The following is a 23,756-nucleotide window of genomic DNA, read 5'->3' as shown; positions in this document are numbered from 1 at the left end:
TTCTGTGCACACAATCCTGCATGATGACCTGAAAATGCGAAAAGTGTCATCCAGGTGGGTGCCACGAATGCTGACAGACGACCACATGGCTGCCCGTGTATCATGTTGCCAAGCAATGTTGACGCGCAACGACAGCATGAATGGGACTTTCTTTTTGTCGGTTGTGACAATGGATGAGACGTGGACGCGATTTTTCAATCCAGAAACAAAGCGCCAGTCAGCTCAATGGAAGCACACAGATTCATCGCCACCAAAAAAATTTCGGGTAACCGCCAGTGCTGAAAAAATGATGGTGTCCATGTTCTGGGACAGCGAGGGCGTAATCCTTACCCATTGCGTTCCAAAGGGCACTACGGTAACAGGTGCATCCTACGAAAATGTTTTGAAGAACAAATTCCTTCCTGCACTGCAACAAAATACGTCCGGGAAAGGCTGCGCGTGTGCAGTTTCACCAAGACAACGCACCCGCACATCGAGCTAACGTTACGCAACAGTTTCTTCGTGATAACAACTTTGAAGTGATTCCTCATGCTCCCTACTCACCTGACCTGGCTCCTAGTGACTTTTGGCTTTTTCCAACAATGAAAGACACTCTCCGTGGCCGCACATTCACCAGCCGTGCTGCTATTGCCTCAGCGATTTTCCAGTGGTCAAAACAGACTCCTAAAGAAGCCTTCGCCGCTGCCATGGAATCATGGCGTCAGCGTTGTGAAAAATGTGTACGTCTGCAGGGCGACTACGTCGAGAAGTAACGCTAGTTTCATCGATTTCCGGTGAGTAGTTAATTAGAAAAAAAATCGGTGGCCTTAGAACTTGAATGCACCTCGTACAGTAAAGCTGCACGCCCTCGGGAAAAATTACGGCTTTAGTTTCCCCTTGCTTTCAGCCGTTCGCAGTACCAGAACAGCAAGGCCATTTTCGTTAGTGTTACAAGACCAGATCAGTCAATCATCCAGACTGTTGCCCCTGCAACTATTGAAAAGGCTGCTGCCCCTCTTCAGGAACCACACGTTTGTCTGGCCTCTCAACAGATATCCTTCCGTTGTGGTTGCACCTACGGTACGGCTATCTGTATCGTTGAGGCACGTAAGCCTCCCCACCAACGGCAAGGTCCATGGTTCTTGGGGGGTGCGGGGGTAGGGATAGTTATTACAGCCTAATTATTGCGCTTCGTAATATTTGGTCTGTAAGTAATGGAGTGCATCATACGATGGGCCCAAAGGATCCGAAATGCATCGTGTGGTTGATGAAAACACAAAAAATTGTTACTGAAGACGTTATTATTCATACTTTCTGCGTATTGGATACAGTCACGTTCACAGCTATAAAATATTGATGAAATTTAAAAAGTAAAAAAATAAAATAATAAATTATGTGTCGTGAATCGGAAAAATGGGACGTTCTGTGGAGACCTGTCACGTCTGATTGAGACACACGTAGCCTGTCCAGACCGCTGACAGCTGTCACCCTGGATATCAGCCCTCTGGTGCAACAATGTGATTCGCCGGTGTGGTATGCGGGCAGCGGCTAGTGGCCGGTTGCCGCCAGGCAGTACAGGTGCCCGCGGTTGGTGTGGAGTGGGGAGGGGAGAGGGGGGCTGTGGTGGGGGCTGGAGCTGCCGTAGCGGTAGTTCCGTTTCTCCGCGGACAGGCGTCCGATCAGTCAGTCCTCCGCCTGCGCCGCCGCTGCCGCAATGAGACCGCTGCTGGGTTGGCTGTCGGCGCGCTGGCGCTCCATCATCGTGCTCGTGTGGCCGCTGGCGCTGCTGCCTCTGGCCGTCTCCCCCTACTCCGTGAGTACCGCTGCCGTCCGCCGGCCGCCAACCACTTTCTCCCGCGTTCTCGCAGAAACTGCTCGCTAAATGTACACGTGAGCTATTCGTGGCATCTACATTTACATGGATACTCTGCAAATCACATTTAAGTGCCTGGCAGAGGTTTCATCGAAAGACCTTCACAATTCTCTATTATTCCAATCTCGTATTTATTATATTTATTTATTGATTTATTTAACCTGGCCAGATTAGGGCCACCAGGCCCTCTCTTACATCTAACCACGCGTTCTACTTATTTTACATTGATATGTTTTAGTAGGCATGTTAAACTACATCTAGTACAAAGGCACACCTGGAAAAATACATCTACATTTACATCCATACTCCGCAAGCCACCTGACGGTGTGTGGCGGAGGGTACTCTGAGTACCTCTATCGGTTCTCCCTTCTATTCCAGTCTCGTATTGTTCGTGGAAAGAAGGATTGTCGGTATGCCTCTGCGTGGGCTCTAATCTCTCTGATTTTATCCTCATGGTCTCTTCGCGAGACATACGTAGGAGGGAGCAATATACTGCTTAACTCTTCGGTGAAGGTATGTTCTCGAAACTTCAACAAAAGCCCGTACCGAGCTACTGAGCGTCTCTCCTGTAGAGTCTTCCACTGGAGTTTATCCATCAACTCCGTAACGCTTTCGCGATTACTAAATGATCCTGTAACGAAGCGCGCTGCTCTCCACTGGATCTTCTCTATCTCTTCTATCAACCCTATCTGGTACGGATCTCACACTGCTGAGCAGTATTCAAGCAGCGGGCGAACAAGCGTACTGTAACCTGCTTCCTTTGTTTTCAGATTGCATTTCCTTAGGATTTTTCCAATGAATCTCAGTCTGGCATCTGCTTTACCGACGATCAACTTTATATGATCATTCCATTTTAAATGACTCCTAATGCGTACTCCTAGATAATTTATGGCATTAACTGCTTCCAGTTGCTGACCTGCTATTTTGTAGCTAAAGGATAAGGGATCTTTCTTTCTATGTATTCGCAGCAAATACATACATATAGAGTTTATATTCGTAGATCATAAGTACAGTTATAATTAGACATTACTGAAGAGACGGATTTTAAATAGGAGTGCTAGCAGCAGGGAATATGAGGGCGACTGATGGCGAAGGGAGGAGAAGAATGGAGACATGATGAAACATAATTAAGGAAATATAAAGGAAAAGAAGATTGCGTGGCTGATAGAGATAGATGAAGACGAAGGCATCTCAGGAGCAAGATAGGAGACGCTAGATTTGCTATTTGACAGATGAGAGGATTGGCCTTGTACATTAATTTTGTGGAGAACGTTATGAGGATGATAGTAGGAAATGCTTCAACTTCTTCTTAAAAGCAGCAGGGATTGGATTTTGCGCAAGGTAAGGGGCAATTTGATCCAGAGGCGGACAGCGGCAACTGAGAAGGAGTTTGCAAAAGTTTTTGTTTTGTGAGTGGGCACAGTTAGGATACCAAATAAGAGTGACCTCGTGTTTCGATTATGATGGCATGACAGTTTTTTAATCTCTGAAGCAAGGTACTGGGGTACTTGCGCGACGAGGAGTCGGTGAAATAGACATAGAGTGTGGTAGTCACGCAATTTGTCCGGCCGCAGCCACCCTAGCTCGGAGTATGAAGCACTAACATGATCATATCGACGAATGTTGCAGGTGTAACGCACACAGGAATTCATGGTTAGTTCTAGCCGTCTTTTGTTTTCACTACTCATGCCTTGTTGAATTACATCACAATAGTGGAGGTTCGATAGAACGAGTGCTTGCACGAGCTGGCGTTTCAAGTCCTGTGGAAATATGTTCCGAAACTTTTTGAGAGCATAGAGACAAGCACTTCCGGCACACTGCGACTGTATTGAGATGCTCATCCAGAGTTACACCCAAGTTCTTAACTGTCTTCTGATTTGGTATTGGAGTACCGTCGAGCAGAATAGGAACTAGCTGTTCGCGGAAATCTGAACTTACTAATTTCTGATGGGCTATTAAGATTACCTGCGTCTTTTTTGCATTTAGTTTAAGCCCCAGTTTTTTCGCCCATGTCACTACTAAAGACAGATCATCATTCATCTGAGCGATTGCAGTGTTTACATCTTCAGATCTGACGCTTATGTAGAGCTGGAGGTCGTCGGCATAGAAATGATATTTATAGGAGGACAGAACCGACGAAATATCGTTGACATATAAAGAAAACAAAAGTGGTCCTAAGACTGATCCTTGTGGCACTTCCGAGGAGACACGTTTCCAGGAAGATTTTTCATTTACGCAGACAACACATTGCTGTCTGTCTTTTAAGTAGCTTTCAAACCATATCATTGCACTATCTGAGAAATTAAGCTGTTGCATTTTTCTGAGCAATATGTCAAAGTTAACAGTGTCAAAAGCTTTGCTGAAGTCCAGTAGCGTCAATATTGTTGCCTTTCGGTTGTCGATGGCATATTTCAGGTCATCAGTCACTTTAATTAGAGCAGTGTATGTGCTGTGAAGTTTACGGAAACCGGATTGAAATTTGTCATATAGGCTGAATTCATGTAGGTGTTCAGTGATTTGATCATGAACAATATATTCAAGTGCTTTGGAAACAGCAGGCAGTATGCTAATTGGTCGGTAATCACTAGGCAGTTGCGGGTTTTCGACCTTAGGGATGGGTCGAATTATCCTTATTTTCCATGCAGTGGGGTATATTTCGTTCACGAGGGAAAAATTAAATATGTCAGTTAAGACAGGTACTAAGATATCGGCAACATTCCTAATCATGGTTATACCGATACTGCCATTGCCTATCGCATTAGAAGAGATTCTCATTATTGCTCTTCTTGCCGTATTTATTGTTACAAGTTTTAGATGGAAAGAACGAACACCTACATCTTTCCGTATGAGCTCTGATTTCCCTTGTTTTATCGTGGTGATTGTTTCTCCCTATGTGGATCGGTGTCAACAAAATATTTTCGCATTCGGAGGAGAAAGGTGATGATTGGAATTTCGTGAGAAGATTCCGTCGCAACGAAAAACGCCTTTCTTTCAATCATGTCCAGCCCAAATCCTGTATCATTTCAGTGACACTTTCTCCTACATTTAGCGATAATACAAAACGTGCTGCCCTTCTTTGAACTTTTTCGATGTACTCCGTCAGTCCTATATCGTAAGGATCCCACACCGCGAAGCAGTATTCTAAAAGAGGACGGACAAGCATAGTGTACGCAGTCTCCTTAGTAGATCTGTTACATTTTCTAAGTGTCCTGCCAATAAAACGCAGTCTTTGGTTAGCTTTCCCCCACAACGTTTTCTATGTGTTCCTTCCAATTTCAGTTGTTCGTAATTGTAATACCTAGGTATTTAGTTGAATTTACGGCTTTTAAATTGGACTGATTTATCGTGTAACCGAAGTTTAACGAATTCCTTTCAGCACTCATGTGGATGATCTCACACTTTTCGCTATTAAGGGTTATTAACTGCCAATTTTCGCACTATTCAGATATCTTTTCTAAATCGTTTCGCAATTTGTTTTGACCTTCTGATGACATTATTAGTCGCTAAACGACAGCGTCATCTACAAACAACCAAAGACGGCTGCTCTGATTGTCTCCCAAATCGTTTATATAAATAAGGAACAGCAAAGAGCCTATAACACTACGTTGGGGGACGCCAGAAATCACTTCAGTTTTACTCGATGACTTTCCGTCAATTACTACGAACTCTGACCTCTCTGGCAGAAAATCACAAATCCAGTCACATAATTGAGACGATATTCCATAAGCACGTAATTTCACTTAAAGCCGCTTGTGTGGTACAGTGTCAAAAGCCTTCCGGAAATCCAGAAATACGGAATCGATCTGAAATCGCTTGTCAATAGCACTCAAAACTTCATGTGAATAAAGAGCTAGTTGTGTTTCACAAGAACGATGTTTTCTAAATGAATGTTGACTGTCTGAGTGTTCTTGTCTCGACTCCCTCAGTACGAATCTTCAAATTATTGTAAAGACCGTGGAAACAAGGGCAAGGCAAAACAATAAAATTGCTTCTGTTCTGATGCACTGATTATAACGAATGCTGCTTCTGGAAGAATCTGCAACGGTAATAGTAATATAAATCCTCGGAAACCAAAAATTCTAATTTTCAAGGGAGCGACTACTGAGGTAGGCTTTTCATTTAGCTCATAACGCTTGCAGGTTTTTGCTGTATCTTCTGTCTCATTTATGAGGTTAACTTCTTACCTTTTTTCGCTAGAATAAAGAATTCCAGTTTGTGAGAAAGAAACGCAAGCATAACCTGTGTGACTATTGTGAGTACGTATTTTATTCAGGCAAAATGTATCACAGTTCATACGAAATAAGTTTGGGTATTGATTGTGAAAAAAGTTAAGAAATAAACTTAGTGGCAGTATTGCACGAATGGTGGCTGGAGTGTGGTCACGAAAATGATGAGTTTTAGTCGGCCGGTGTGGCCGAGCGGTTCTAGGCCCTTCAGTCTGGAACCGCGCGACCGTTGCGGTCGCAGGTTCGAATTCTGCCTCGGGCATGGATGTGGTGATGTCCTTAGGTTGATTAGGTTTAAGTATTTCCGAGTCTAGGGGACTGGTGACCTCAGATGTTAAGTCCCATAGTGCTCAGAGCCATTTGAAAAGATCTCCATATCTCTCACCAACTGAAAACGTCTGGTCAATGGTGGCCGAGCAACTGGCTCGTCACAATACTCCAGTCACTACTCTTGATGAAATGTGGTATCGTGTTGAAGTTGCGTGGGCAGATGTACCTGTACACGCCATCCAAGCTCTGTTTGACTCAATGCCCAGGCGTATCAAGGACGTTATTACGGCCAGAGGTGGTTGTTCTGGGTAGTGATTTCTCAGGATCTATGCACCCAAATTGCGTGAAAATGTAATCGCATGTCATTTCTAGTATGATATATCTGTCCAATGAATACCCGTTTATCATCTGCATTTCTTCTTGGTGTAGCAATTTTAATGGCCAGTAGTGTAACTGGGCTGCGACATTTTCTTTTGTGTCCTCTAGCGGCGTTCTACGGTAGGGTAGCGCGGGGATTTCAGAGCGTCCCAGGACTACAGACACCTACGTGCAAATAAGGATAAATTAATTGCGTTATTTTATTTTCTCATGATGATGATTAAAACTGTATGACTACCACCGGTGCAGCCGGCCGGAGTGGCCGAGCGGCTCTAGGCGCTACAGTCTGGAACCGCGCAACCGCTACGGTCGCAGGTTCGAATCTTGCCTAGGGCATGGATGTGTGTGATGTCCTTAGGTTAGTTAGGTTTAAGTAGTTCTAAGTTCTAGGGAACTGATGACCTCAGACGTTAAGTCCCATAGTGCTCAGAGCCATTTGAACCAACCACCGGTACATTTCAATCTCGCCATTAGTCGCCATTAGTTGTGCACGCCCTCTCGTTTGTGAGTTAAAGATTTCAGTATTATAACAGTAATATGTTCACATTAGTGTTTAATAGACCTACGCCACTTTCACGTAACTTGCAAGAAATTGCACTTCAGAAAAGTACGACGTTTTAAAAGCAGTCATCTGAAAATTAAACGAGTTCACGCGCAATTGACAACACTGTGCAGCGATATTAACGTGACCACTTTTCAAAAGCCTGAATAGCCGCCTTTTGCAGCGTGGACCGCTGCGAGACGTACAGGAAAAGAGACGATTAGGTTCTGGAAGGCACTGACTGGTATGTGGAGCCATGCCGCCCCCAGTGTCGTGGGCAGCTGCGCTAGGTTTCTCGGTTCAGTAGCCTCGGTGCGAACAGCCCAGTCGAGTTGGTCCCACTGTGTTTAAGTCCAGTGACTTTGATGGCCATGGGAGTACGGTAAACTCACCCGTAGAATCGTGCACCTAAAATCCGAGCTTTGTGACAAGTTGCATTTTCCTCCTGGAAGATCCCATCGTGACGACGGGAAACCAACTGCACGTAGAGTGGACTTGGTCCGCAAGGATAGATACATACTACTGTAGATCCACCGTGCCTTCCAGAACTACTGTATCACCCAGGAACGCCAGGAAAACATCTCTCAAACCAGAACACTCCCTCCTCCGGCGTGGATCTTTGCGACAACTGATGCAGGGCGTTTGCTTTGAGACATTTCACGTCGTACACACCAAAGGCCATCTGACCAATGAAACATAAAACGTGACTCGTTTCAAAAGGTCACTTGTCTGCACTCACTGAACAAACAGTTGCGGTGCTGTCGCGCAATTTCGGCCTTCGTAGCCGATGAACAGCGGTCTGAACTGGTGTACCTGCTGCGGTGTTCCATACATAGCAACGTTCGCTGAACGATCGTTGATGAGCCCTTGGTATCCCATTCAGTGGTTCATCTGAGATATCAGTTGCTCTACAGTTTCGTGTATTCGGCCGTACACGTGTCCGCAGCCGTCCACTCCTGTCGTCTATAGCCCGTGGTGCACCAGAGTTGCCTCGCGCCAATTTTGGGTAGCGCCATTTTGTCATGAACGGTATATTTTAATCACAGTGCACGTGAACAGTTTACATACGGCGAGCTGTGTGACGAGTTGCATTGTCCTGCCGGTCCACCCACGGCCCGAAAGCCAACGATCATTCCCTTATGGGCGTCAGATAAATAGCTCCTGAACGGCTACGGCATAAAGACAAGGACTTCACTGCTCCTAAGTCCTCTCTCTCTCATGTGACACGATTTATTTACCCTACATTGCTAGTGCTGCCACCTGCTGTCTGTCAGTGGTTACTGCACGAACATCGGTGGTGATCACGTTAACGTGATTGGACACGATACGCACCATCAGCTCAGGCAAGAAGACACATTTTACATCCTGGACAAACTTTCAGAGGAAATTTCCAGAAAAGTCCTTAGGGAATTTTTAAGGAACAATCATTAAATAATCAATACCCGACTTAGTCTCCGTGCACCTTCCCTGTTCCGCTGGGACCTGGAATTGGCCAGCTGCTTCACGGTTGGGATCCGCCATGTCTTTGATTAGGGGGGGCGGGGGGCGTGTGCAATACTAACCGACTGTGACACGCACCAACTATGACAGTAGATACTAGAAATAGGTTAGTTATAGATTTAAAAAGGAAAAAAAAATATTATTTTAGTACTGCAGCGAAACGAAGTCATCCGCCAGCCCAGTGCCAAGGGCACACCCACTGGGGTTAGCTCGGTGGGCAAGACCAACAATAACACGGGTCTGTAGATTGCTAGCACACCTGTAACGCTGTAGGTAGTGTAGACCAACAGGATAAACGAAACTGCACTGTAGGTAGTGTAGACCAATAGGATAAACGAAGTTGCACTCCAATAATATCAGTTGTAGAGGAAGTTAAAATCAACTAGCACTTAGATACACGTATAAACTGAATAACAGTAGACTAGGGATCCCTGTAGTGGTGAGGGAATAATAGTATTATACCTGTAGTGTTAGAAATTAAGCTGCAGAAATGTTAAATAATATGAAATTAGGACCCACTGATGTATTTAGGTATTGGGTTGTTATGTACAATTATACTAATTGAATAATGTGAAGCCGGCCGGAACCGCACTGCTGCTACGGTCCCAGGTTCGAATCCTGCCTCGGGCATGGATGTGTGTGATGTCCTTAGGTTAGTTAGGTTTAAGTAGTTCTAAGTGTAGGGGACTGATGACCTCAGATGTTAAGTCCCATAGTGCTCAGGGCCATTTGAACCATTTTTGAATAATGTGATTGGACCGTGTGTATTAGAAACCAACTCTCACAACTTTGAAATTTTCATAATTTACACGATATAAAGTGAAGTGTGGACGCATTGTTCACTTAGCACTATTTCTGTGAACAAAGCTTTGGAGACTGGCTGTGCAAGCGAGTTAATGGGGCAAATGTTATTTCTTTCAAGAGTCTCCTCTTGCGTTCGGGAAAGTCAGACTTTTCTTAGTGGTGGGTCCATCATTTTCTTATCGTCACTTCCTCCGTGGCATTACAGGCTCGGAGATCCTAATGGCTGGCTAATTCAGAATCTTTTGCCAATGGAGACATCAAGACGATACTTTTTCAATTACATGCCGCATGTCCTATGGTTACACTTTCAATTTCTTTAATGCAGTGGTTTCCATTGTTTTCTACATCCTCCTTCCATTGATAGTCGCTGATTCTTCTGCCTTTTAGCGGCAATTTCCACCCCAGGTGCGAGAGAGTGCCCTGAACCTCTGTCCGCTCCTCTGCCCTCTTTGACAAGGTCGCTGGCGGAACGAGGGTGACTAAGGCCGAAAGTTTTCGGCCGCCATGCTGATCATTTTTATGTAGAATTCAAACATTTTGAAGAAAGCCTATTTTCGCCATCAGCTGTACAATTGTATGTTTGTTCTCTACCATCTTCACAGGAGGAAAATAGTATACGACACTGGCTCAAAAATACATTTTCACCAAACACGAGACCACTGTGACCGTGCGGTTCTAGACGCTTCAGTCCGGACCGCGCTGCTGCTACGGTCGCAGGTTCGAAACCTGCCTCGGGCATGGATGTATGTGATGTCCTTAGGTTAGTTAGGTTTAAGTAGTTCTAAGTCTAGGGGACTGATGACCTCAGATGTTAAGTCCCATAGTGCTTAGAGCCATTTGAGCTATTTGAAGCAAACACGATACTGCGAAATGTAGGACATACATAACTGTCATAGTGTCCGTCTGAACATAATCCAGTTACACTGAAGTGCGAAAGAAACTGGTACATCTGCCGAATATCGTGTAGGGCCGCCGCGAGCGCGCAGAGGTGCTGCAATGCGACATGGCATGAACTAATGTCTGAAATAGTGCTGGAGAGAACTGACACCACGAATCCTGCAGGGCTGTCCATAAATCCGTAAGGGTACGAGGGGGTAGACATCTCTTATGAACAGAACGTTGCAAGGCATTTCAGATATGCTCAATAATACTCATGTCTGGGGAGTTTGGTGGCCAGCGGAAGTGTTGAAACTCAGAACAGTGTTCCTGGAGTCACTCTGTAGCAATTATGGGCGTGTGGGGTGTCGCACTGTCCTACAGGAATTGCCCAAGCAGGTCGGAATAAACAATAGACATGAATGGATGCAGGTGATCAGACAGGATGCTTACGTACGTGTCACCTGTCAGAGTCGTATATGGACATACCAGGGGTCCCATGTCATTCCAACTGCATACACCCACAGAACCTCCACCAGCTTGAACAGTCCCCTGCTGACATGCAGGGTCCACAGATTCATGAGGCTGTCTTTATACCCGTATACGTCCATACGCTCGATACAATTTGAAACGAGACTCGTCCGACCAGGCAACATGTTTCCAGTCATCAACAGTCCAATTTCAGTGTTGACGGCCTCAGGCGAGGCGTGTAGGTTTGTCTCGTGCAGTCATCAAGGGCACACGAGTGGGCCTTCGGCTCCGGAAGCCCATATTGATGATGTTTCGTGGAATGGATTGCACGCCGACACTTGTCAATGGCCCAGAATTGAAATCTGCATCAATTTGCGGAAGGGTTGCATTTCGGTCACGTTCTCTTCAGTCGTCGTTGGTCCCGTTCTTGTAGATCTCAGAGATGCTGTGTCTCATCGCTCGCTCGTCAACTACAATACCACGTTCGAACTCACTTAAATCTTGGTAATCTGCCACTGCAGCAGCATTAAGCGACCTAACAACTGCACCAGACTCTTGTTGTCTTATAGGCGTTGCCGACCGCAGCGCCATATTCTGCCTGTTTACATATCTCTGTACCTGAATACGCATGCCTATACCAGTTTGTTTGGCGCTTCACTGTACTAAGTGTGAAGTTCTCAGCAAGTGTGCATTACTGTTATTGTGCTAATGGACAGCATATTTAGCCGGCCGGGGTGCCCGAGCGGTTCTAGGCGCTACAGTCTGGAACCGCGCGACCGCTACGGTCACAGGTTCGAATCCTGCCTCGGGCATAGGTGTGTGTGACGTCCTTAGGTTAGTTAGGTTTAAGTAGTTCTAAGTTCTAGGGGACTGATGACCTCAGAAGTTAAGTCCTATAGTGCTCAGAGCCATTTGAACCATTTGACAGCATCTTTACATGGATTCTGTTGGGACAGACTACTCTGAGAGTTATGTTCTCACACAACCAAATGTTCTACATTTGGTTGTGTCGTATTTGACGAAAACGTATTTTTGACCCTTTCTCCGGTGAAGATGGTTGTTGTAACTGAAATCAGTAGAGAAGAAATAAGCCGATGGCGCAAATATGCTTTTTTTTCAAAATATTGAACAGTCGTAGACAGTCACCTAAGAAAAGTTATAGCATTTAAGCACTGGCTAGGTTTCGTACCGAGATTCAGACCGTTTTCATTACTAGTCATAGACGTTAACCTTTGCCCACAGGTCGAGGAACAGTGTTGAGACATCAGGTAATAATTTTAGCGGTACTAGAGGGAGCTGTAGAGCAAAACTATAGAGGAAGATAGAGATTGAAATACATCCAACAAACAATTGTACGTTTGGAAAGCAGCACAGTACATGACCTAATTTCATGGCTTGTAAAAAATAAACTAACGCTAAATCACAGTAAGATTCAGTTTTTACAGTTTCTAACACACAATTCAACAAAACCTCACGTTTTAATTTCACACAATGGGCATATGATTAGTGAAACTGAACAGTTCAAATTTCTAGGTGTCCAGATAGATAATAAGCTGTCGTGGAAAGCTCACGTTCAGGATCTTGTTCAAAGACTTAATACTGCCATTTTTACTATTCGGGTGGTATCAGAAGTGCGTGATCGTTCGACACGAAAATTAGTCCACTTTGCTTATTTTCATCCGCTTTTGTCGTATGGTATTATATTTTGGGGTAACTCTTCTCATTTTAAAAGGATATTTTTGGCTCAGAAACTGGCGGTTCGGGCAATAAGTGGTGTTAGTTCACGAACCTCTTGTCGACCTCTGTTCACGAGTCTCAGTATTTTGACATTGGCCTCTCAATACGTATATTCCTTATTGCCGTTTCTTGTTACCAATATTAGTTTAGCCCGCATCTCGTGGTCGTGCGGTAGCGTTCTCGCTTCCCACGCCCGGGTTCCCGGGTTCGATTCCCGGCGGGGTCAGGGATTTTCTCTGCCTCGTGATGGCTGGGTGTTGTGTGCTGTCCTTAGGTTAGTTAGGTTTAAGTAGTTCTAAGTTCTAGGGGACTTATGACCACAGCAGTTGAGTCCCATAGTGCTCAGAGCCATTTGAACCATATTAGTTTATTCCCAAGAATAAGCAGCTTTCACTCGGTTAATTCTCGGAAGAAATCAAACCTGCATTTGGATCGGACTTCCTTAACTCTTGTGCAAATAGGTGTGCTGTATACTGCTGCATCCATTTTCAATAAGCTGCCATTCGAATTCAAAAATCTTAGCAGTAATCCACGCACTTTCAAATCGAAACTGAAGAGTTTCCTCATGGGTCATTCCTTCTATTCTGTCGAGGAGTTCCTTGAAAAATTAAGCTGATTTTTATTGTATTGCTGATAGCGTTTACTTAAACTTACGGACTGACTTTTTTAAGGTTCATGAACATTTATTTTTATCTGTTATTACGTTTATGTTGTAATTTCATGTACTGACACGTTCCATGACCTTGGAGATTTGCTCCTCAATTTGGTGCTACGGAACTTGACGAGTAAATAAAAAAAAAAGATATGTAGTGAACAACGATAGTGAATCATGATGGACTGTGGGATCACCGGAAAAGAAGAGAATAGAAGCGTCTGACATGTGGTGCTCTAGAAGTATGTTCAAAATTAGGTGAAATGATAAGATAATGAATGAGGAGGTTCCCTGCAGAATCGGCGAAGAAAGTAACATACGAAGAACTGTGACGAGGAGACGGAACAGGGAGCTAGGACATCTATTAAGACATCAGCGAATAACTTCTGTGGTACTAGAGAGAGCTGTAGAGGATAAAAAGTGCAGGGGAAGACAGAGTTTGGAATACAATCTACAAATATTTGAGGACGTAAAATGCAAGTACTACTCGAGATGAAAAAGTTGGCATCAAACCTGTCAGGAAACTGATGACTCAAAAAAAAAAAAAAAGTTTGGAGAGGGTTTCCCTTCCTGTCTTCATTACTGAACATACTGTGAAGTCACAAATAGTGTCGGATTTCGTGTCAGCAACACACGGTCAGTCAGCGAGTGAGCACCTTTTTCTACATGGAATGTTTTCTGCAGCCCAAAGCTTCTCCCACATCCATTACGAATCCCACTGCTGTGGGAGAGGTGGTGGCGTCAAGTTCGCGTTCACCAGACTTTGGGTCAGTGTCCTGAATTAAATGTCAATGCCGATAGCAGTGCCTCGCGGAGTAAAGGTATGCGACACCATGGATGGTGATACGTCGGCCTCGTGAGGATGGGCCGCGCGGAGTAGCCTTGTCACGCGCCTCGCCACGGTCCGTGCGACTTCCCATGTCGGAGGTTCGAGTCCTCCCTCGGCATGGGTGTGTGAGTTGTCCATAGCGTAAGTTAGTTTAAGTTAGATGAAGTAGTGTGTAGGGTTAGGCACCAATGACCTCAGCAGTTTGGTCCCATAAGACCTTACCGCAAATTTCCAATTTTCCACTGAGGATGGTAAGCTTGATGGATTCTTTGTTGCATTTCGAGGGGAGTATTTTCCAGGAGTAAGTTTCTTCGTCTCCGTCTCCTGCATCCATAACAAACACAACATCACACTGCACAAGCTCTCGTCACAGTCATCCACAGAACGCAGATGCACTTTTGATAACAGGACGGAAGAAGGCAACGGTGAGTTACCTCTACTTGAACCTTCCCCAGGAAAACAAAGCGGAATTCCCGCATATTCCACCAAAGTCCATGTCTCGTTTATAAGTATCGAAAGAAAAGGATGGTTCGGATTCTGTAGCAGATGTAATCACGTTCAACAGTAGCTCTCAAAACCAATGTAACCAACATTAATTGTTAAATATTACGATCGACCTAGGTATTAGATATTACGTCATAGTTGTTTTCGTTCGGTTGGTAAGTGGGTTCCTAATAATCAGTTACCTCCATTTGATGCCTGACGATCAAGCACTTGTATTGCAGTAAAAGGAGCCAAAGATAATATTGATAAATAATGTTGCGGTGATTTACTGTGACCATGAGATATTATCACAGATATAATGACGGAATGTTTATATTTTCTCTCATTAAATTAATACATTTCCTTCCCAAAAATAACACAATAACATGCTAACTAGGACAACAGCTGCGAAAGAATAGAAAAGCAGAAGCAAAGTTCCTGTTTGGGAATTTCTTAGAACATAAAATGAGTACTTGAAATTAAAATTGTAACTAAAGAAATTCAGTTACTTTCTTGAAATTCAGTCAGTTATCTCTACTGGCTAAGTCAAGCAAAGAAAATAAAGGAATGCAGCCTAGTATTAGACAATGAATTAACGCAGAAGAATCACAGAAATAAAAAACGATACCCACTTACAACTTTGCTCATTGGGTTTAGCGATTAAACAGGGAATTAAATTTCATAATTAACGAAATTCCAAAAAGCTCTCCAAATGAGTCAGAGCCATATTCGATAGCTGAAACAGGAATCATACTGAGGTGACAAAAGTCAAGGAATACCTCCTAATATCGTGTCGGATCTTCTTGCACTCGGCGTAGTTTAGCAACTCAATGTGCCCTCAACAGAAATGTTGAGCCACGCTGTCTCTACAGCCGTCCACAATTGCTAATGTGTTACCGGTGCAGGATTTTGTGCAGGAACTGACCTCTTGATTATGTCCCATGAAAGTTCGATGGGATTCATATCGGGCGATTTGGATGGCCAAATCACTCGCTCGAATTGTCCAGAATGTTCTTCAAACCAATCGAGAATGATTGTTGCCTGGTGTCACGGCGCATTGTCATCCATAAAAATTCCATCGTTTTTTCGGAACACGAAGTACATGAATGGCTGCAAATGGTCTCCAAATAGCCGAACAAAACCATTTTCAGTGAATGTTCAGTTCGGTTGAACCAGGGGCCCAGTCCGTTCCATGTAAACACTGCCCACACCTCAAGAGGCCACCACAAATTTGCATACTGCCTTTTTGACAATTTGGTTCCATTGCTTCTTGGGACTGCGCTACAATCGAACGATACAATCAGCTCTAGCCTACTGAAATCGGGACTCATGTGACCAGCCCACGGTTTTCCAGTCGTCTACGATCCAACCATATGGTAACTACCCCAGGAGAGACGCTGCAGGCATTGTCGTGGTGTTAACAAAAGCACTCGCCCCGGTCGTCTGCTGCTATAGCCCATGAACATAATATTTCGTCGCACTGCCCTAACGAATACGTTCGTCACACATCCCAAGTTGATTTCTGCGGTTATTTCACGCAGTTTTGTTTGTCTGGTAGCACTGACAAGTCTACGCAAACGCTACTGTCCTCGGTCGTTAAGTGGAGGCCATCGGCCACTGCGTGAGAAAAGATAATGCCAGAAATTTGGTATTCTCGGCAAACTCTTGACACTGTGGATCTCGGAATATTGAATTCCCTAACGGTCTCCGAAATGAAATGTCCCACGCGTCTAGCTCCAACTAGCACAATACTACCACCATCTGTACATGTGCATCCCATGACGTTTTGTCGCTTCGGTGACATATATTCTGAAGACCGCGAATATCGCGTTTTTATAGAACGTAAATGATGGGCAGACGGCCGTCGCTTTGGCACTTTTATATTACTTTTTATTTTAATTAGATTGTACTGACATTTATGACTGATGGCCTGTGAAGTTCGCGAAACGAAAGTCGCAAGAGGTCTGACGTTTGATTTATCACTTGCTTTAAGCAGAACATGTCCACGAGGGACGCCTGAACACTATTCAATGAACTGGAGCACGTACCTCACAATAAGCACGTTACAAATCTGAGTGGTTAATGGTTGGTTTCAGAGTCTACTCGAGCAGGGAAGCTAACCGGAATTCGTTGACAAGGCACATCTTCAGATTTCTACCACATGAGGTGGCGCACTACCAGTCTTACCGTCAACTTCATCTTTCAGACGTCATATGCTGGTCACGCGTTAAACAGATGTTTGCTGTCAGCTATCACATTCGCGTATCATAACTAATTGCTACTGATGAGTGGATGTGAGCCAGCAGATTCAAGGAATAACGCACCGAAATCACTTCGCTTCGCTTTATCTTTCAGATGGCGATAAATTATTCCATTGACAGATGCCTTATGCGTTATCAGTCAGATAAGTTTGTATAATTCGAAACTCCTCCTTCATATCGGTGAACTCTCATAACGAGTTTATTTTATTTTCTGATATTGCCGCAGGAGATACAAGACGCTAGCTGGAGCTCAAGAGTGACTGTCTGCGATGTGCGTTCCCAGTTCAGCGGCCGAATCTTGGAATTTATCTGAGAGCAGTCGGACTGATATTGGACAATGAGCACCAGTGCCAGGGTTGTAACAGCTTAACCTTTTCTTGCGGCTCAGTACAAGGCAGAAAAACATAGGAAAGAAGGTATTTCTCTGATACAGATCAAAAAGTTAATCCGGGTCCTTGTTAGCCGACAATGGAGCCAATACGTCGCTTAACGAATTTGTTTGCGTGGCAAACAAATGGGGCACGTGTTACCTGGCATTGTCGTTCTTTCGTGACAATCTGCATTTACTAAAGAGGTGATGGAAGAGCCTTCCGATCTCTACAGTTTTAATGTAACTTCAGTATTTGTGTAACTGAGCTGGGGGCAAGAATTTATAATTTCAAAGACTCTTATAGTCCATAGATTATCCCTGACTACAGAGAACCATCATTGGAGTGAGAGCACCACCTCGATGTTGAAGTCAGGTCGACAATTCAGTACAGCACTAATGAAGAAAAAATTATTAGAATACTAGGCTGTATGTAAAAACCACATGGTTTAGTGAAAGTGTCTTTGATTTGTAATCAAAATTTCCCCGGTCCCCTGCTCGAAATCCTCCACTGCTTAAATTTCGATTAATAATCAGCATTTGGCGGCCGAAGGTTTCCAGCACAAGGAGTCACTCTCATCCTGCCAACGGCTTTGTCAAACAGAGCGGAGAAGCGGCCAGAGGTTCAGGGGAAACTACCTTGAAGGCGGAAGACTCGGCAATGATCACCGGCACGAGCATGCAGAAGGCAATGGAAACCGCTGAATTAAAGACACGTAACGCGTCCACAGGACATGTGGCCTGTACTTGAAATAAATGTCATGATGATCTCTCCATTGGCAAAAGATTCCGGATTAGTCCCCCATTCGGATCTCCGGGAGGAAACTGCCAGGGGGGAGGTGACCATGAGAAAAAAAATTGAATAACCAACGAAAGGATAACGTTCTGCGAGTCGCGGCGTGGAATGTCAGAAGCTTGAACGTGGTAGGGAAGCTAGAAAGTCTGAAAAGGGAAACGCAAAGGTTCATTCTAGATACAGTAGGGATGAGCGAAGTGGGAAGAAGACAAGGATTTGTGGTCGGGTGAGTATAGGGTAATATCAACAGCAGCAGAAAATGGTATAAATGGACTAGGATTCGTTGTGAATAGGAAGGTAGGGCAGAGAGTGTGTTACTGCGAATAGTTCAGCGATAGGGTTGTTCTTACCAGAGTCAACAGCAAACCAACACCGACAACGATAGTCCGGGTATACATGCCGAAATCGCAAGCTGGAAATGAAGAGATAGATAAAGTATATGAGGATAATGAAAGGGCAGTACAGTACGTAAAAGGCGATGAAAATCTAATAGTCATGGGAGACTAGAATGCAGTTGTAGGGGAAGGAGTAGAAGAAAAGGTTACATGAGAATATGGGCTTGGGAAAATGAATGAGAGACGAGAAAGGCTAATTGAGTTCTGTAATAAACTGCAGCTAGTAATAGCGAATACTCCGTACAAGAACCACAAGAGGAGGAGGTATGCTTGGAAAAGGCCGACTGATACGGGAAGATTTCGGTTAGATTACATCATGGTCCGAGCTGCCGAAATCTGATACTGGATTGTAAAGGCGTACCCAGGAGCAGATATAGACTCAGAACACAATGTTGTAGTGATGAAGAGTAGGTTGAAGTTTAAGAGATTAGTCAGGAAGAATCAGTACTCAAATAAGTGGGATACAGAATTACTAAGGAATGGCAAGATACGCTTGAACTCTCTAAGGCTATAGAAGCAACAAAATAAGAAATAGCTCAGTGGGCAGTACAGTTGGAGAGGAATGTACATCTCTAAAAAGGGCAATCACAGAAATTAGAAAAGAAAGCATATGTACAAAGAAGGTAGCTGCGAAGAAACCATGACTAACAGAAGAAACACTGCAGTTCATCAGGTAGACTAATAATATAAGGAACGCGGATGTCCTGAGCAGAATCGGAGAGGAAAGGAGTATATGGAAAACACTGACAAGGAGAAGGAGCAGGATGATAGGACATCTGTTGGGACATCACCGAATGAGTTCCATGGTACTAAAGGGGGCGAGCTGTAGAGGGCAAAAACTGTAGAGGGAGGAAGACAGAGACTGGAATACATGCAACAGATAACTGAGGACGTCGGTTGCAAGTGCTATTTTGAGATAAAGAGGTTGCCACAGGAGAGGAATTCGTGGCGGGCCGCATCAAACCAGTCAGAAGACTGATGACTCAAAATAAATAAATAAAAATAAAAGCCATTTCTCTGCACCTTAATTTTATGACACACAGAATACTAACATAGGGTCTGCGCCTACTCCTCATTAGCGATTTAGGCCAAATTTATGTATATACGAGGGCTTGGCACAGGGCTCGTACAGGGCTTTGTCAGAAACGAAATTTGACGGGATGGGAATTCCAGATGGGCAGGCGTTTCGAAAAAATCACAGTTTTGGTGTGGTTCGGGCGAGGCACGAGCCAATTATGTTAGATGTGTTGCGTAGTTTCCAGCAGCCGAAAGACATCAGAAAGATAAACCAAGGGTTGTGGAGTCGAGTCCCTATGCGGAAAAACTTCTTTTCTCAATTTGTATGTTACTTACCCTGCAAAGTAATCGAAGTAATTCTCAGAACAATTGCATTTTTAATATTTTTAATATTTAAATGGCATGAAAATGAAAGACAATGGATAACTTAGAATTGCAAGTAAATTTCCATGAAGGGGTTGTAAGGCATACATAGATAAGTTTATTATTTCACAGTTGATTATTTAAAAGTGCTGGGTGATATTCATTGTAAAAAGAGGCGAAGCAGTAGTTTTCGCGGTCTCTTTCACACGTTACAAACGTCGCATTGTTACAGTTACACTGTTGTTTAAAAGTTTCTACAGAAAAAACGAACTTGATCTACATTCATAAAAGATCCTCTCTCATCGCAAAGCTGAACAGCAAATCACGCCTAACGCCTCATTTCGCGCATTTTGGCGATGATAGCTGGTGATGTACAACGGAATGGATTTTGGTGCTGTCTTCTCGGGATGCGACTTCTTTTTCCCTCTCGATAAGAGAGCCCTACCCGCACCAAACCTGTTTTCTTTTTTTTTTTTTTTTTTTTTTTAACGCTTGGCCATCTGGAGCTCCCATTTCTGTCACTTTCATTTCTGGCCAAGTCTGGAAGAAATCTTTGGTGATGTGTAGGTTCGGTCCCCTTGTAGGTCAACAGTTTTAAAAATAACAAACATATTTACAGATATCTACTTTCCGAGCTATAGTATCAGGAAAATCCCTGGCTGTGTCATTAATTTCGAATCAACATTTAGGAGGGCCCAAAAAAGCATGTGAGTCACAAGTGGTTAAAGGCCCATCACTCACCTAAAACTTCCCTATAAGCCGATAAAATAACTCTTACTTGCTGATCTTCAATCTTTTGACCGTAGACGCATCGAAATTCCGCGCGGATATAGGTTTTTCTGTTGCCAGGATTAATGATACAATAAGAAACAGGGGAAAGTCTACAGACAAGCAGCAAACTTATGGAATACATATATACTGATCATTAAGAAACAAGAGGCGAGGTAGCCCTGTCACAGTAAGTGGCAACATCAGTCCACAATCCTAGTTTACTCGTGTGTTAGAGGAGCTTCTATAGCAAATACAAAGAAAACAGGAAAAACAATTTCAAATGGTTCAAATGGCTCTGAGCACTATGGGACTTAACACCTCAGGTCATCAGTCCCCTATAACTTAGAACTACTTAAACCTAACTAACCTAAGGACATCACACACATCCATGCCCGAGGCAGGATTCGAACCTGCGACCGTAGCGGTCGCGCGGTTCCAGACTGAAGCGCCTAGAACCGCTCGGCCACCAGCGGCCGGCGAAAAACAAGTGAACAAATAGTAACAGAACGAGAGTCCTGTACACTGAGGTGACAAAAGTCATAGGTTAACGATATGCACATATAAATATGCCAGTAGTATCGCGTACATAAGGTATAAAAGAACAGTGTACTGCACTTTGTACTCACGAGATTCATGTGAAAATGTTTCCGACGTTATTACGGCCGCACAACGTGAATTAACAGACTTTGAACGCAGGATGCTAGTTGGAGCTAGACGCATGGAACATTCCTTTTTGGAAATCGTTAAGGAATTCAGTATTCGGAGATAGTCAAGAGTGCCAAATTTCAGGCATTTCCTCTCACCACGAGAAACTTAACGACCGAGAGCAGTAGCGTTCGCGTAGAGCTGTCAGTACTAACAGACGAGCATCATTGCGAGAAATAACTGCAGAGATCAATGTGGGACGTACGACGAACGTTCCGTTAGGATAGTGCGGTGAAATTTGGCGTCAATGGGCTATGGCAGCAGACGACCGACGCGAGCCTTTGCTAAGAGGACGACATCGCCTGCATCTCCTCTCCTGGGCTCTGAAAAACCGTGACTTGTTCAAAAGAGTTCCGATTTCAAGTGGTAAGAACTGATGGTAGAATTCAGTTGTGGCGCAGACCCTACGAAGCAGTGAATCCACGTTATCAACAAGGCATTGTGTAAGCTGGTGGTGGCTCCATAATGGAGTGGGCTGTGTTTACGAGGATGGAATGATCCTCCGGTCCAACCGAACCGATCATTGACTATAAATGGTTATGTTCGGCTACCTGGAGGCCATCTGGAGCCATTCATGGACTTCATGTTCCCAAACATGTCACTGGGCCACAGCTCTTAGCAATTGGTTTGAAGAACATTCTGGACAATTCGAGCGCCTGGTCTGGCCAGCCAGATCGCCTGCCATGAATCCCATCGAACATATATGGCACGTAACCGAGAGGTCAGTTCGTGCAAAACTCCTGCACCGGCAACTGTTTCGCTGTTATGGAAGGATACAGAGACAGCGTGGTTCAAATGGTTCAAATGGCTCTGAGCACTATGGGACTCAACTTCTGAGGTCATTAGTCCCCTAGAACTTAGAACTAGTTAAACCTAACTAACCTAAGGACATCACACACATCCATGCCCGAGGCAGGATTCGAACCTGCATCCGTAGCGGTCTCGCGGTTCCAGACTGCAGCGCCTAGAACCGCACGGCCACTTCGGCCAGCAGAGACAGCGTGGCTCAGTATTTCTGCAGAGGACTTCCAACACTTGTTGAGTCCATGCTAAGGCGAGCTGCTCTACTACGCCGGCCAAAAGGAGGTCATTCACGATATTAGGAGTTATTCCGTGACTTTTATCACCTCAGTGTATAGTGAATCGTCGTGCACTACTAGAAGTAATCTGTAGGAGAGACGGTGGTTGGTCATGAGGAAAGCGAGATGCAAACACAGAGCCGACAAGCGTGCCAATCCTTACTCAATCAGCATCGGTGCGTTGTGCAGGCAGCTCGCACCGCAAGCTACGTGCTCGCTTAGTTACGGCTGGCATCGCAGGAGCGTGCGCATTCTCGCGACGAGACTGAAATTCTACTGAGGTGGTTTTACACAAGACTGGTTCCAAAGTAATTGAGGCCAGTTCGCGTTAAATAATTATTCATTAATACCGACGTGAATCCGCGTACTAATGAACACTAGTTGAGATCTGCAATCAAATGGGGGCCGGAGAGCCTTTCTCCGTGGTTTTGAGGTGTCTGAGAAAGCGCAGTGGAGTGACTACTCTGACAAGTATCGACACGCAAGTCGCCGAAGTGGCGTCAACTCAAAAGACTTGCACCAGGCGACAGGTCTGCCCGATGGGAGGCCATAGCCACACAATATTTCCATTTTTTTTTTGGAGAAGAACTATCTCATGTAGTCAACCTTACTGGGGGCGGAGGTGCTGCGTTAACAGTTTTGGCGAGAAGAGCGGGGAGACATCCTGGTGCTTAAATTGGACACGCAGTGGTGGTGGCAGAAGAGCGACTCTCGCGAGAAAAAGATCTACTCCCGCACCCACGTGACTGAGGCCAAGATTTGAACGCAACGATCCTGTCCTTTGCTGATTTGCACCATCTTGTGGCTGTCTTCAGTTAATTTATCGGGTTGTATTAAAATTAATTCCCCCTCCCCAATCGGGTGGGGTTGTACCCAGGCAACTCATCGGTGGGTCAAGAAAGCTGTGGAAAGTTGATAATATAAATTTGCCTATTAAAATTCCCGACTTCTATTACGCAGTCGGTCTGTGATTGCTATTATTGGATTTGTAATTTATGTTCTGTATGAATACGTGATTATAAACATTGATTGTTAACAATTAATTATTCTTCCTCTGTTAGCGGGTGGTCTACACAGCTGCTGGGATCCACCACGCGTATGTTCTGCATCACGGAAAAGTATTAAGTTTACAAAGCCCGCTTTGTAGTCTCTGTCCAATGACACAGAAGAAATTGTGTGGTCTCATTAAAAAAACAGACTCAAAATTTGTATAATTCGGAAGCTATAAATGTTGAAAGCTATTAGCGTAGGCCAGAAATGTCAGCAAAATGTGCTCTATAAGTTAGTGAAAATCGCTGCTCGACATACACTATCTGATCGAAAGTGTTTTGACATCCCAATGTAATGCTGAATTTATTTTGGTGACCTGTACAGTAAAATTAA

The 23,756-nt window shown here is 44.4% G+C and overlaps 1 protein-coding gene across 2 annotated transcripts in view; it reads left to right on the top strand.

Moving 5' to 3' along the window:
• The first annotated feature begins 1,660 nt into the window (after positions 1-1,660).
• Positions 1,661-23,756, top strand: part of LOC126100414 (protein I'm not dead yet-like) — a 241,891-nt gene continuing 219,795 nt past the window's right edge. For both annotated transcript variants that reach the window (XM_049911009.1, XM_049911008.1), the window contains exon 1: positions 1,661-1,792. In XM_049911009.1, the coding sequence (XP_049766966.1) occupies positions 1,694-1,792 (99 nt within the window). In that variant the 5' untranslated portion in view covers positions 1,661-1,693. The remainder of the gene's footprint in view (positions 1,793-23,756) is intronic.

This window comes from Schistocerca cancellata, chromosome 9, assembly GCF_023864275.1.
Source record: "Schistocerca cancellata isolate TAMUIC-IGC-003103 chromosome 9, iqSchCanc2.1, whole genome shotgun sequence".
NCBI lineage: Eukaryota > Metazoa > Arthropoda > Insecta > Orthoptera > Acrididae > Schistocerca > Schistocerca cancellata.
Note: the sequence above shows the minus strand (reverse complement) of the source record. Positions and strands in the feature narration are given on the sequence as shown.